Below are 15,734 nucleotides of genomic sequence, written 5' to 3'. Positions count from 1 at the left end.
TCCTGTTTCAACGTCTGAAATGCTGGTTAGTGGATCAGACCTGCAGTAACTTTAAATCTAATAGTTTAGGTCACATTAAATTACTGATTAATGTAGACGACCGACTCTGTGGCTCATATTATTGTTTATTTGAAGCATTTTAATCCAGTTTGAGTTTTTATCACAATAGTTTTCTAATTAACCAATTAGGCTGTTATTATTGTTATTGTTATGTTGCTTTTGTTGCAACAAAAGCAACATCAGCATCAGAGGTGATTTCCTTTTCTGTCTGATTAGTCGTTTTAATTCAGTTATGAGACATCTGGATGTGATTTAAGTGTTACGGTTTGTTTACGTGAACAAATGAAGCAGACATAAGATGGAAAAACTTACAGCTTTAGTTTTATCCTTAAACAGAAAATGTGAGATTTAAATGTCAGCTTTTGTTCCCTCTGCGACAGAGGAATCGAGAAATAAATTTCCATTCATGGTTTAAAAAGTTTTCAGTTTTGAACAAGGCTTTGATGAATGAATTTAATTATAAAACAAAATTAAAATTCTGTTTGGTTTGTGGAAAACTGAGACAGATTTTATTAGAAATTAGAAGTTGAATTTAAATGAGACTAAACATGCAGTGAAATACAAATTTGTGTTCAATTAAATTTTTTTGGGATAAAATAGTTAGTCATGTTGGGTTTATAATACAGGCGCTCCAATTCTGGCCGATAACTGATTTAAAAAAAACTATTCAATTTGTTTATTTTATCTGAAATGTTGCTAAAATAGTCAGTTATTGAGTTGGTAAAAATTAACTGACAATTGTTTTAAAAGTAACTTGGCCAATCAGCTCTAGAAAATATAAAAACTCCTTAAATTACTGGTTGCTCTTTTTTTTAAAAAAATATATATTTATGCAAGTATTGAATTTTTTCTTTATTCTGTAAGTGACTGACATTTGTCCACAAATCCAAGCTGAAATAGTAATTTTGAGTATTTATATACAGAAAGTTAACAGTCTGAGGCCTCAGCTTCCATGTTTTTGTCATCAGACCTTCGTGGTTTTGTTCATTTATTTATCAGAGCCTTAAATCCTAATTGAGGGCCATGAATCAAACATGAGCCTTTAATCTTTTTCACAAGCGTTCAAACTCCTGACGGCTGGGTCGTTTGTCTAAAGCAGCGTCTCCCTTTCCTCGCTCAGAACCGTAAGAACGACGAGGCGTCGTACGAGAAGATGCTGAAGCTCCGCAGGGACCTGAGCCGGGCCGTCACCATTCTGGAGATGATCAAGAGGAGAGAGAAGAGCAAGAGGGAGCTGCTGCACCTCACGCTGGAGATCGTCGAGAAGCGGTGAGTCCCGCTGCAGACCCAAAGTTCTGTTTCCCAAACGGAACCGAAGCAACAAGCTGAGTTCCTATAAATTCCAGTCAGGTGTTTGGAAGGTGCTTGATTTCTGCATAAAGTGCTTGACACTCAAATAATAAAATACAAACCGTTTGTTGAAAGCAAAAATTTGGAAAACATTAATTTACAGTTAAAACCAGATATTTTCATATACCTAATAAAAAGACTGACATTTTTTTTGTTTTTTCTTGTTTTAGTTTAGTTAGAATCACTTAAATTATTTATATTTGTTAAAAGCCAGAAAACTTGGCAAGGACACTTTTAGAGATTTTGTTTGTAACTTTCTTTGTGTATTGTGTAAATTTTCTTGTTTTTTTTTTTTTTTTTTTTGCTTAATTCATCCTTTGGTAAAAGATGACTTGGACAGTTATTTTAGGAAAGTGACGATATGTTATAATTTAATTTGACAATGAAGGTCAGTTACCGGAATATAGTTTCTTTGAATTGTTTCAGTGCTATGCGAGTTTATTCTTCCTAATAGCTTTTTATTTAAATATCATAACAGCTTAGACGGATTTGAATTAATGAGTTACAACAACATTTAGTTTTTCTTTTGGATCAATTAAGTGTTTTGAATTTAAATTTGACTTGAATTAAGTTTAAGGTTTTAAGCTGGCATTTTGGAAACTCTTTTGATTACCTAACATTTTAAACATTAAACAACATTTTTGAAATTTTTTTTTGTTAAATTAGTGTTTCGTTCTTGGATCAGTCAGGTGTGCAGGGTGAGTGAGAAACACTTCAAAACATAAAATTTTGTTCCTGCTGTCAGATATAAAATGGTAAAACTACAAAAAGAATTTACTGTACTAAATAAAATATATAAAGGTGTATATATATTATAATATATATAAAAGTGTACTGAAACTCTTTTCTTAGTTTTAGTTCATTTGTATTGTTTTTATCTCCAAAGCGTGGTCCTGCAAAAGTTCTTGAATTTTACTGAAAAGTGTTCAAACTCTGAAATATTCCAGAGTGGAAACTCTGTACTGATGCTTTCATTTCCGTCTCCAGAAACTCCATGTCGGACTTTGGTGGAGAAATAATGGCGGAGGTTCTGGCTGAGCGGGCGCTGGTGAGGCCGCAGATCATCCCCCTGGTTCCACTCACCAATCAGTACCGACACCAGGACCATCTGGACTCCAAGGACTACAAGTCCAAGGTGAAGCTGCTGTCAGGAACGTGGCGTTAGCCTTAGCGGCGCCAGAACGTTGTCGTACTAACGCTTTGCTCTCACAGCCCGAGAAGGCAGAACCCCAGCGGCCGAAGAGGAGATACGAGAAGAAGCCGAAGATGTTGCCATTGTCGTCGGGAACGGCCCACCACGCGGGTCCGGTCGTGTTCAACGCCAAGGACCTGAACCAGTACGACTTCCCCAGCTCCGACGACGAGCCCTACTCCCAGGTAAGGCGCTAACGGGTTAGCTCATCGTCAGCAATCAAACGATGGAGTTTGATTTAAGTTTCTCGAGGTCTGCACTGCAAAAACACAAAATCTTACCAAATAATTTTGGTTAAGTTTATAGGGCAAATATCTTGGTACACGTGAAATAAGACAAAACTAACTTAAAAGTAACTTTTCAGCAAGTATTGGGGAGCATGTTTTAAGTAAAATTAAAAAAAAAGTAATATTGATGAAAAATTACAAGTGAAATAATCTGCCAATTGAACTAGTACTTTTTCATCAATGTAAAATTTTGTACTTGAAACAAGCTCCCATTACTTGATGAAAAGTTAGTTTTGTCTTATTTCACATGTACTAAGATATTTGCTCTATAAACTAAAGTGTGAGAAAATATCTCCGTTTCCAAATTTGGAAAAAAGAACTGTCAGGATGTTGACACATTCTTAAAAATGCTAAAATTCATTGTTTAAAAAATGCAAGTTGGCCTTAAATATGTTAATCACAGGTCTTAAATTTTGTGGCCGTAAAACTATTTAAACTCTTCTATGTAGTTTTTTCTCGTAGTTCTTTTGCTGTCAGGCAACGTTTAATAATAATGAGCAGAAGCCCTGAATCTCGCTTTTTGTCTTGGTTTATTTTTGTATTAATGAAGGAAAGATGAACCTCCACATTATTGGGTTTAGTTTAAACACAAAAACAAACTGTCAGAAATCATTCCCATCTTCTCTCTGGTGCAGTTTCAGTTTAAATCTCTGCACTTCTGAGAGTGACAACTTCATGGTGAATGCACTTGTTATCCTTGAACTTGACTGGAAGCCTGACCTTTGACCCCTTCTGCCCACAGCTCCACTCAGGCTCTTCGGAAGCGGAGGAGGAGAACGACCCTGACGGAGCGTACGCGTTTCGCAGGAGAGCCGGCTGCCAGTACTACGCCGTAAGCCTCAAACTTTTAACTCAAGCTTTGAACAAACCGCGTCTAAAACAGGTGTTGGAAATCCTGGAATTGAATTTCAATGAGGTGCTTTCAAGGTTTGGAAAGTGCTTGATATTCAAACTGCACAGATTTGTAATAAAGTGCAATTGAACTTTTGATTAAAACACAAAATTTGGAAAATGTTGAGTTGAAACCAGATATTTTTGTAATAAAGACAGAAACACATTTATTTCTCCTACCTAAAGTTAATTCAGACTAAAATTACTTGTATACTTTAAGTTATTTTTATTTGCAAAACACCAGAAAACATAGAGAGAACAAATTTTATAGATTCTGTTTTGTGACTTTCTCTGTATAATTCAAGCAGAAACGTTTATTTGGATTGTTTCAAAGTAATGAGTATTATACCTAATTTCTCAATGACTAATTGATCGTCTGTTAAACGTAAAAAAAATTAGTGAAATTTCAGGATTTTTTTGTTCCTTTTACCAATCAGGTGTATGAGGTGTTAGACATTTCTAACACCTCAAAAATTTGTTATGTATTGCAAATTTTTTGCCCAGGTCCCTCTTGAAAATGAGATCTAGATCTCAACGGGGTTTACCTGATTAAATAAAGGATTAGAAAATTTCAAAATAAAAATTTTGCCATATATTAAGCTTACCCTGTGCCTGCTGTAGAGTGTAGAATAACAACACAAAAACTATTAACAGTAATAATATTTCATCATTTTCCTAACATGATGGCCTAAGTCATTTTTTGCCAAACGATGTTTTAGACAAAAATAAATAAAAAATTGACTTCATTTCCTGAAATGACTTTAAGGAATGTGATTGTGAATTTAAATAATCTTTTTTATTTAGTTCTTGTGTTTTTATCTCCAGGGTGAGGTGCTGGAGAAGTCAGAAAACTTACCTTGAAAACTCTTGAAATATGCTTGAATTTTACTGTGTGAAAAAGTGTATGAACCCTGTTAAACGAAGCGTTGCAGTTGTTAGCCTGCAGTCGAGGTTTTTATCGGCCGCAGACGTGGTTCCCTTCAGGGTCGGGTCAGTCTGACCGCTGCTGTTCTGTGTGTCCAGGCCCGTCCGGACTTGGTGGGCAGCTGGCCGTGGAGCGGCGCGTGGGACGGCGGCTTGGCCGAAGCGCGCTTCCGCTACAGCCTCACTACGCTGACGGTTCCACGCCGCTGCCTGGGCATGGCGCGGCGGCGCGTGGGACGAGGCGGCAGGTCGGTTCTGCTTCACGCCGACATTTCTTCTGAAACACAATCACGTTAGAGTGGAGATACAGAAAAAAGAAATGTCATGGAAATCTTATGTAGTTAAACTATAACTTGTATAACTCAATGATTGTTCCATATTTTACATTCTGTGTGGAAGTTTGGGTTAATACCTGTAAAACGTATATAGATTACATTTTGATTTTTTTCAGAAGAAAGCCGTTTATTACTGCAAGTGGACACAGAAATAACAAAAACCCAATATTTACACAGTTAAACTTATTGAAATGTCATGGTTTGATAGAGTATAACATCTTAAGATTATTAAGACAATTATTTTTACCCATCAGATTTGGAAAAAGAGAAAGCAAATATAACTTACAAGGAACTGAAATTAATAAGAAAACATTGCTTCAGAAAGATGCATTTAAATTAAATGTTTTTCTTTAACAATCTTAATCTTTCTGGATTTAAAATTAACTTGAAAATCATCGTCATGAAGCGATGTGGTGTTGAATTTGTTTATTTTGTTTGAGTATTTGAAATATGTCTAATAGGGAAGCACGTTATATCGGCACTAACATCGGTATCGGTTCAATAAATAAAACTGAGCCGACACAAACAACCGATATTTATTTTTATCTTGTCTTGTTTCTGGATGCTTTTCTTTTTTCCAAATTTATCAAAGTGAAATATATAAAATGTCAGTTTTCTGCCATAACAGCAACATTGATATTGGTCCAAACTTTCCTACCGGTGCTGGTCTGTAATAGTTTTCTGAGCTGAGAAGCTAATTTTATTTTTATGTGAATATAGAGGGCAGACATTATTCTGATTCCTTATTTTATTTTATTTTTTAGTTACATGAACTGTTGACATTGATTTAATTAAAAGAAGTTTTTCCTGACTGGTTCTTGTGGGCCTGCAGGGTGTTGCTGGACCGGGCGCATACGGACCACGACGACTCGTTCCACCAACTGGACCCGGAGACGCCCGACCTGCCGCCGCCCGCCTCTCCGCCTCCCTCTGCGACTTCACGCTCGCCGGCTCCCGACGCGCTCGCCGGTACCTCAGAAACGAATACCTCAGACAGAAGTTCCCCCCCCTCGGCGCCGCCCCCCTCCTCGGACCTCAGCCAGATACTGTCTAATATAAAGTCGTGCCGCTGGAGGCACTTCAGACCTCGGACACTACCACTACACGAGCTGGACAACGCCCAGCCGCTGTTCAGGAGGATCAGTCGAGGCGTGAAGCGCCCGCTCGCCGCCTCAGCTGGGCGACGACCGTTCGGATTGCAGCGCCCGGCCAGGGTGGTCCCTCCTCCCACACCCGTTGCTGGTAAGTAGCCTCAGAGGGTTCTTTAAAGCTGCAGTGTGTAACTTTTATTTAAAAAATTTTTTTTTACATACTTGTTGAAACTCTCACCATGTCATGACGGATTATACTGTAGAGTTGCACTGATGGCAGTTTTCCAATCTTTAAACTGCCTGCTCTGCCGATTCTGATTTTTGCTAATACCAATTTTGTTTGAAATGTTGCCAAGAAAGTTGCTGAGTTGGTAACAGTGCTGTGATTATTAAGTGCAAACATGACCTGGTGGGTCAGGTCAGGTCTGTCAGACAAAATTCTCACTGCAGAACAGGACAGAAGCAGATTTATTTTTTTTTTTCCACTTTTTTTCTCCAAAGAGTTTTTGCGGCGCTAGTGGCTTGTATTTTTTCTGACAGTAGACAGGAAAGAGGGCGGGGAGAGAGGGAAAGACATGCGGCAAAGGTCGCCGGGACCGGGAGTTGAACCCGCGACGTCCGCGTCGAGGACTAAGGCCTCCAAACGTGGGGCGCGCTAACCCCCTGCACCACCACAGAGGCCCAGAGCTGAGGTAGATGAGATCGGTGGATAAGATCTGCTTGACGTGGAAGTATCAGCCAATGACCAATTTCCCAAAGTTGAGGAAATTGGTGCCGATAAATCAATGCACAGATTATTCACAGACAAATCTGTGAAAAACACCTGAGCTGCTGTTGCTGTCTCCAGAAATGCATCACTCTGACCAAAATCAACCAATCAGAGCCAGGAGAAGGGTCTTGGCGCTATCAATCAACCTCATGTACTCACTGCTAGATTGCAGAGAATCAACTAACTGTTACAGGAAAACTGTTTATCTGCCATCATCAGTGGCTATGCTAACTAGCATTAGTTAGCTGCAGTGTAGGCAGACCTGTGAAGACACTGTTGCAGTAATAAATGTGACTAAAAATAAACCATGGATGAGTTTCTCTTGTTGGGGGATTAGTCCTTTTATCCTGGAAATGTCTTTCATCTGATAGAAGGCCGACTTTGTAACTGTCTTTGTGTGGCTCTGAAGGTTCACCCAGATGGCTAGCTAGTGGAAGCTAGTGGAAACATGTAGTGGCTCCAGGAATGAACCTTGGGGAACCCCACTTATCCCAAAATAACTTTTTTCTTTTCCTGTTTGTCCAAAAAGTGTTACTCACGATTTTTTTCTGGAGTTTCTTTCCATGTTATTTTTAAACTTGAGCAGCTCTTTGGTTTAATCAGCTGTGAAAAGCTGCTGTTGAAGAAGTGTGACTATTTGTGCAAGGACAAATGAGTCGGGTTGTATCGATTTTGTCTCGAGTATCTGAATAATTCATTCTTCCAGTGTCAGTCATATAACAATATCAGTTATTTTAACAATGTTACTGCATCTGCTTTAATTTTACATTTGTTTACAGAACCAAATGGCTTCGACTCCTGCCATTTGCTTTGTGAAGGATCGGTTCTTGTTTTTAAGTTTGAGCTCCCCTCCCAATCCCAGAGGTGTCAATTAAACCTGGATGTGATGAATAAATTCATGACGCACTCTGGATCTGTTGCTGTGTTGACTCACAGGCTAAACGCTGCACTCTGAAGGCATTCAGGTGCAGCTGGTCTGATGGTGGTGCAAACATTGTTTTTACATGCTTTTGGTTATTGATTATGTTTGTGAAGCTGCACAAACACAGCTTCACAAACTGTGTGAAGCTGTAATGCCTGGGTAATGAAAATGCCCAGGCATGAGTCAAATTAACAGATTTCTTCTGCTGAAGGCTGCGCTACAGCGGTGCAGAGTTAACTGGAGAAACTTTAGATTGGAGGAATTTGATATGCTGGAGATGTCATCAGATGTTTGACTAGGAGAATAGAGGGAGTAGTAATCTCAGATGCTGTGGAATAGAAAACTTATGGGTCGGCAGGGGACAGAGGAAATCAATATTTCAGAGAAGCATGAAGCCGCTTTATTCCATAACATGAGAAACAAGACTTTGAAATCAATAAAAAGTAAAAAAAACAAAAGACTCGAGGCAAAAACCAAGAGTCAGACGGAAAATGCTGATGTTTTACTAGCAGCAGGATTTTAATGTTTTTTTTCCTGACTTGGATGTGATTGAATTCCTGCTTCTGAAGATTAGCTTTAGCTTTACACCAGATGTGCTGTTACATCTGAACAGGTTCTGGTTTCACTCGCAAGTCGACTCTGGTTCTGTTTGCACACACTGGGAAATCCAACTGATTGCTTAGAAACGCTAAGAGATGAATGAAGATTTGATCCAAACACATTAAAGTTCTCACCTGATGTTTAGCTGGTTGTTTTGAGAACCTGTTTGGTTTCACAGCTTTTCATTCCCAAACAATGAAAAGTGTGTGTATGTACATATTACATACATACATATATATACATACATATGTATGTACGTATTACATACATGTGTATTTATGTATGTAATATCACTAAGACATGTTTGGTGTTTGACCTGTAAACATAGGCAGTTACAGATGTTTTTAAAGGGACTAAAACTGGGATCCACTGCAAATATTTGACACATTTCGCAAGTTAAATGAAAAGGTTGGACGGTTGTTTTCCCACCATATAACCTGAGGATAGGTCTTTCTTTTTCATTTTCTGTCTGTTGGAAAGTATTAAAATCAGACTGAAACAAAAAGTTTTGAGATGATTAATGTTTCAAAATCTAAACTAACCAATGGCAAATTCAGTACACAATCTACTTGTTTCTTCCTTTTGTGATTTCTGCAATGTTTTTACACTGAGGCGTTTGCCGAGTTGCTCTTGGTTTGTTTTTCTCCAAACTGACTGTGGATAAAAGTCAAGTTTAAATGTATATTTTTTGTTGCAGTTTTGGCTTAATTTCTGCTCTGTTTTTTCAGCAAATCGTCTTTTTCTGAGTTTGTAAACTCCGTTAATGATTAGTCAATTATTTTTGTTGCAGATTAATTCAACAGTTGATAAATCATGATTAATCATTTTAGTTTTAAACGAGTATAAAAAAAAAGTTGAGTCTCTTTTTACTCTTATTTCTAGCAGTTGTACCTGCAGCTGCTGAATTAATTAACACAAGTAATCCGATTAATCATTTCATGCCAAATATCTAAATGAAGTTGCGAACATGTTAATCTTCCTATTCATCTTTGATTCTTTACTTTCGTACAACCAGAATCAGCAGTCGATGTTTCATGAAGCATTTTTTTTTCTCAAAGTAACCCGGATTGGTATACAGCAGTATTTTATCTCAGTGTGGTATAAAGACGTGTGTTTTTCCCAGATGGCTAACTTTCTCCTCTGTTTCAGCGTTCACAGCAGAACAGTACCAGCAGCATCAGGAGCAGCTGTCTCTGATGCACAAGCAGCAGCTGGAGCAGATCCAGCAGCAGCACCAAGCCAACAGCACTGCCAACAGCACACAGGTCGGTAGGCCGCCGCCATGCGGCCGCCATGCAGCCGCCATGCGCTCAGCTGCTGGGTTTCTCCTAAACTTTCCTTCTCTTCCTCACACAGAGTCTGGCGAACACGCTGGACGAGGCCAGCGCTCACTTCGCCGCCTCGGCCCTCGTCTCCGCCGAACAACTGCTGGCTCTGAAAACCAAGGACGAGCTGGCCCTGGGAGGCGGAGTCAATGGCGTCCTCTCCTCAGGTACAGCCGACGACACAAACGCTCCACCCTAGAGTGTCGCTGGATGAAACGCCTAAAATTTCCCCAAAGATCAAATAAAAGCAGAAAACTAGAATTTATGAAACCCCAAGCCTTCCTTTATTTGGGATTCTGATGAGAAGCAAGAAGCAACCTTTATTGCTTGCTTAAATCTGGGCTTTTACTACAAAAGAATATTTTATAGATGGTGACATAAGTAAGTTTTCTCTTTTAAAATCCTCACCACGCATAACAAATCAGTGATTTTCTGGGTTTTCTAGTCAACTGCTCAAATGAATCACAAAATGCACAAATCTTGTGCATGAACATTAAAATGACAGAGACCCAGATTGGTCCCTTTTTAAATACTCAAACACAGTCAAGTGTTCCTAAAGTAATTTTTTAAAATTTGTATTTTGCAGTTTTCTGGCCCCTTTGAAAACATTTTAAAAAGTAGAATTTATTTCATTTTCCCCTAAAAGACGGTCGATAATTTCAACTTCCATCTCCAAACCCTTCCTCCCTCACCTTGTTGCCTTCCTGCCCCTCCCACCACCACCCGTTTTTACCCCAACCTCAGGTGTCTACAAGGGCTTGTCGCTCTCGAGCACAGCGTCCCCGTCCCCCGCCGCCCCGGCTCCTCCCAGCGCCACCCCGACGTCCGCCTTGCTCCACCCCTGCTCCACCGCCCTCGGCTCCGCCACCAGTAACAACAACGGCACAGCCCACCCCCCCGCCAACGCCACTCAGATCCTGCTGGGAAAGAACAGCCTCCGTTTGGCGATCCCCACCGGCAAGCGCATCCACGCGCCACGGACGCTGAGCGCCACCATGTCGACATCCGCCTTAAAGCTCGCCCACGCGGCAACCGCCAACTGTCAGAAACCCAAGGTGGCCGCCTCCTCCACCTCCCCGCTGGACAAGGTGCCCAGGTGAGGAAAACATCTTTTGTTCTTTAAATTATTTTACAATCTGCAAACTTGAGATGCACTGATTTTTTTTTTTTTTTTTTCTTTTCACATTTTTGTAACTTTCTTTTCTTTATTTCAGATTTGGTTTTAGCTGAAGGCCGAATTTAAATGTTTTTAAATTTCTAGAAGTAGAGCAGATTTGTCACAATAAATTTTACTGGACGATAAATTATTACGATAGACAGCAATGTTGTTTTTGAGGCCATTTTAAAGTAATATATTGATAATAATAATGCAAGAACACATTCTCAAAGATAAATAAGCTTAACATTGTAACAAATTTTAAATATCCAAAATACACTGAACAACAGAAGCAACAAATAAGATGAATTATGAAGTCTCTGTAAACAAAATTGTTCTTCCAAAAATGGTTAGTTGAGGCTAAAGCACCAAACCAGAAGATTTTTATCGTCCAGCTTTAGGTAGAAAGAAGGAAAGTAAAACCAAAGATCATGCAAATGGAAATTATTGAATTAGTTTTAATTCATTATGCGATTCATTTATTGCTTATTGCAACAGGTCTAAATCAAACAGCAAGAACCAAAAAAGACAGAATGTTGTTACTAATTAAAGGCAACTCTGAAATTAGATTTTAGCTTTGATTAGAGGAGCTCAGTGTTTCTGCAGTTTTGCAGTTTTCTGGATATTTGTTTCAGATTAGAGGAGCATAAAAACGGACTGTTTTTTCTCCATGTTACCTCTGGGAATAGAACAGATTAGTCCTTTATTAATCCCACAGTGGATTTACTCGTTACTGCAGCATAACAAAATATACCCAATTTTATATATATATATATATATATATATATATATATATATATATATATATAAACTGTATACTAATAAAATACCTAAGATCTTGGGTTTATAAATAACTTAAGTCGCATGACAATAAAGTTGAAATAATGGGAGGATAAAGAGTTATTACCAGAATAAATTTGTTACATTAAAAGATTTTGTAGCCTGGTCTAAATACTGTCATACAATTAACAGAAGGGATGATTAAAGCTGTTTTCGGTAAATATATTCTGCCATTTGTATTTTTTGTTTTAAAAAGCAAGCAATCCAATTTAAAAAAAAAAAATTTTAAATTGAATCTGGTGTTAAAAAAATAATTGTATTTTTAAGCCATATTCACCAGCTGAAGTGGAAATGCAATTGGACAGATTTATACTTTTTTTTGGCTAATTGAAACTGCAAAAATCAGTCAAGTGGTTCAATTTGTAGTTGGACCCAAAACGAGTCATTTTGTCTTGTTTTAAGCAATGAGCCGGTTTCTGTTGTGTTGATCCATCGGTGCATCTCTACTGCGACAAGCAACTTCCCAAAGACGGTTTAGATCAGTTCAAATCAAAGTAAAAACAAAAATAATTGTTGAAGCCTGCATTTCTACCATAAACATTAATCGTTAATGCTGTTTGTTGAACTAAATATTGAGGTGAGACTTTTATATATTCTGCATGAGAAGCTGAGAAAGTTCATTCTGGAATTAACTGAAACTTTTCCTGATGTTTGTGTCACTTTAACAAATAAACCTGAAAGCTAACGGTGCTCCTCTGCCTTCCTTTGTCCCGTTTCAGGGAGAATCTGGAGCAAGACAAGCCAGCACTGAACAGTCTGTCAGAGAACACAGTGGCCATGGAAGTCACGTAGCCTCCGCCGCCGGCTGCGAGGGGAACGTCACCTGGCGGCGGCGCCGTTTTCGTCCCTCAGCTTTTTATTTCCTCTTTGTTTTGTTTTTTTTGTGTTTTTTTTTTTTTTTTTTTTTAAGGTGCTATGCATCATTTTGTTTAGTCGTGAATGCAAGTGGTGGCTGAATGAGCACGGCAAGGTTGGGTTTCCACGGCAACCGTTTTGGGACTTAATTGCAATGCTCGTCTCGTACAAATTTCTTTTTCTTCTCCCCTCAGATAATTCCCCCCGTTTGTTAATAAGAGATCGTCTGTAAATTCTTAATATGGCAATTATATGTACAGTACAGCATATTTGTAATAAATACCCCCGCCCCACCTTTAAATGCCCCAAAATACCCCCCACCACCGCCCCTCGTTCTTGTATATAACATTACTTGAATACAGAATTCTTCATTTGTGATGTTTTGCACTCGATACAAAGTTAAAAAGAAAAAAAAGATTAAAAGAGAAAACGACAAACTGCAACTGGTGCAAAAATAACGAGTGAAAGTTGTACCACAGAAAAATGTATGTCATCACATGCATGGTGCAGAACCTGCTGTTGGATCTATTTATTGTGCCGTGTTTACAAAAAGTTATTTCTCCCCACCTTCCCTCTCCCCGCCATTCATGTCATTTTTTCTTTTTTTTTTCCTGCTAAATTTTAAATACACTGTACCTCTCACCGGTGCCCCCAAGCTGTAGTCAGTGTTTTGCTACATTTAGCTACATCTACATATATTTTTTTTAAAAATATTGAACATGTTTCTTTTGTTCCACCACATTTGTCGTGTTGAGTCCGCGGCGTCGCAGGCCGGTAGGCCTTTGTTTGGCATCAGCTCCTCCATGAAGTTCTTCCATACATTTTTTTATTCCTGAGACAAGTAACAAAACAATTGGGATGAAGACTTTCCCAGAAGTCTTTGCTGCTTCTGAAGTATCTAAGCACTATGATTAGTTTTTTTTAATTGACTGATGCTGCTTTTGTATGATTTTACCATTTGGTTTTCACTAGACAGCCTCATTTTTCATTGTTTTTCCTCCATCTCATTGTTTTTTAAATAAATATTTTTGTATCACCCCCCCTTTTTTTATTTTAAATTTGCTCATGGAAAAACTTCATTCTTTTGTTACTTGTTGCTCTAAACAAAATATATATATATCTATATATAAGGGAGTAAAAAAATGCAGTAACTGACATTTATCATTCCAGCCTCTATGTAATAACAAACATGTATGAATTGAAAAAAAAATAGACGTTTTCTCTACTTTAAAAAAGAAAAAAGCTATCCTGAAGGCTGAAAGGCCATGAACCACATGTTATCGGGTGCCTTCATTTGGGAAAAAATAAAAACCTAAAAAAAAAAAGTGCTCTCTTCTGTGAAGAGTTTGGTACTGAACAAGGCTACTTGTAGTTTTTCTTTGTCTGTACCACTATCCCAATGACCATTCCAGTTTCCCAGTTTGATTCATGACTCTTTGTTTTCCGTTTGTTGTTTTGTAGACTCAACCACCACACACACGAACAAAAGAAATCCTTTTGAAATGTCACAAAATGAAATAAAAATCCAGGGCATTATGTGTTTCGACCAGCATGTGTCGTTTGTTTTTTGTCGTCTACAGTTTGTCTCTAAATGTTGCTGTAAATTACCTCCAAGTTTGGGAAGCTTGTTAAATTTGGAAAAGTAAATACACCCCTGCTGCTTCCATTGGATTTCATAAGGAAAGTAGCAACTAGCTAAAATTATTCAATTCTAATTGAATGATTTTCAATGTGACTGCAGAGTTTTCATGGTGGAAGACACTATTCCTTCTCAATTAAGTAAAAGGACAAAAAAAACAACTTTATCCCAAAGTGTAATTAAATTATTTATCTTAAGAGTCCTTGTGGATGACAGCAGGATTTCCGGTTATTCCCATTGAATGTGTAACTGCGCAATTTGATATTTTGAATATTAATTAGCTTAATGCAAACTTGGATTAATAAAAATCGATAAAGTTTTGGGGCTAGGATGACTTTTTTTTTTTTTTCTTCGTAAAACTGCAGTAGACTTTTTACCCCCAACCAGTCACGTCAACTGGCGGATGTTGCCGCCGGCGGAAACCACGAAGAAAGCGACCGGAAGTAGCTGGAGGATCATGGCGGTTATGTTGACTTACTACGTAAATAAATTTATTCACGTGTAATTTTAATTGGGGTTTGTTTTTTATAAAGGAAACCCCGTAATTACGAAACTATTTTTTTTCCGACTAAGTTTTGCGTACATTAGTAATGGAAACGCAGCAGCTTCAGACCAAAGACTTGCTGTACATGCTAACAGCTCCAACGTCCTGGACGACGCCATTGTCTGTTGGCTAGCACTGCTAATCCAGCTCATTTGCATTTGCTGTCGTTCTGGAAGTCGCTGAAAGTCAGGAAGTCGGAATACGACCGATGATAAAGGTTTGAACTTCCTCCGTCTCTGCATCCATAAAGTCTCTTCAACTCCTCTGGGATTTCGGATTTAGTTCAGGTATGTTATGAGCTATTGAGATGCTAATCAGCTGCGCCATGTTGTTACAAAAATGCCTCTACGCAGCATTTAAAACCAGAAGGAATAATTGTCCAAAAAAGTCGCACTTCAATCAAAAAGATTCATAAAAACAAGATCCAGTTCAACCTGGAAAATATAACATTTGTCAAAATTCTCTTTATAGCTGGACTTTGCGGCATGTTTCTACCAGTATCAACTCAACAGAACGCCAGACCAGATGTAGCTTTTATTGAGACGGAAAAAGAGAAAACATAAAGGTAACAGTCGAAATAATAGCAACTGGAGAGTAGTAGAAGAAAGTAAAGTAAGAAGAGGTCAGTTTGTCCTATAGCAACATAGCTACAAAGTTAGCTCATGTTAGCTTTTTACAATGAGCCATGAGAGAAGAAGAGCCTCATATTGCGTCGCAATATTTTATAATGACTGTAGTTGTGTGTTCAGGTTTGATGCAGAACAAATCTGTAAAAAAAAAAAAAAAGTAACTTATAATCTAACCCATTTAAAATAAAACCCTGCACCGGATTCCCATCTGGTTTGGCCAAAATCAGTTGTAATTAGTGAGCCGCAGTTGGTCCCAAACAGAAAGTCCATCCAAGTAGCCGTCCAGTTTCAGCAAACCAGGATTTTAAAGGGGACCTACTTTACA

The 15,734-nt window shown here is 38.4% G+C and overlaps 1 protein-coding gene across 2 annotated transcripts in view; it reads left to right on the top strand.

Moving 5' to 3' along the window:
• Positions 1-14,146, top strand: part of LOC116721756 (enhancer of polycomb homolog 1-like) — a 36,576-nt gene extending 22,430 nt beyond the window's left edge. For both annotated transcript variants that reach the window (XM_032565684.1, XM_032565683.1), the window contains 10 exons: positions 1,181-1,329; positions 2,398-2,545; positions 2,623-2,787; positions 3,632-3,721; positions 4,804-4,952; positions 5,872-6,281; positions 9,571-9,686; positions 9,778-9,913; positions 10,491-10,842; positions 12,462-14,146. In XM_032565684.1, the coding sequence (XP_032421575.1) occupies positions 1,181-1,329; positions 2,398-2,545; positions 2,623-2,787; positions 3,632-3,721; positions 4,804-4,952; positions 5,872-6,281; positions 9,571-9,686; positions 9,778-9,913; positions 10,491-10,842; positions 12,462-12,534 (1,788 nt within the window). In that variant the 3' untranslated portion in view covers positions 12,535-14,146. The remainder of the gene's footprint in view (positions 1-1,180; positions 1,330-2,397; positions 2,546-2,622; positions 2,788-3,631; positions 3,722-4,803; positions 4,953-5,871; positions 6,282-9,570; positions 9,687-9,777; positions 9,914-10,490; positions 10,843-12,461) is intronic.
• Positions 14,147-15,734: the final 1,588 nt, after the last annotated feature.

Source organism: Xiphophorus hellerii, chromosome 6 (assembly GCF_003331165.1).
Source record: "Xiphophorus hellerii strain 12219 chromosome 6, Xiphophorus_hellerii-4.1, whole genome shotgun sequence".
Classification (NCBI taxonomy): Eukaryota; Metazoa; Chordata; class Actinopteri; order Cyprinodontiformes; family Poeciliidae; genus Xiphophorus; species Xiphophorus hellerii.
Note: the sequence above shows the minus strand (reverse complement) of the source record. Positions and strands in the feature narration are given on the sequence as shown.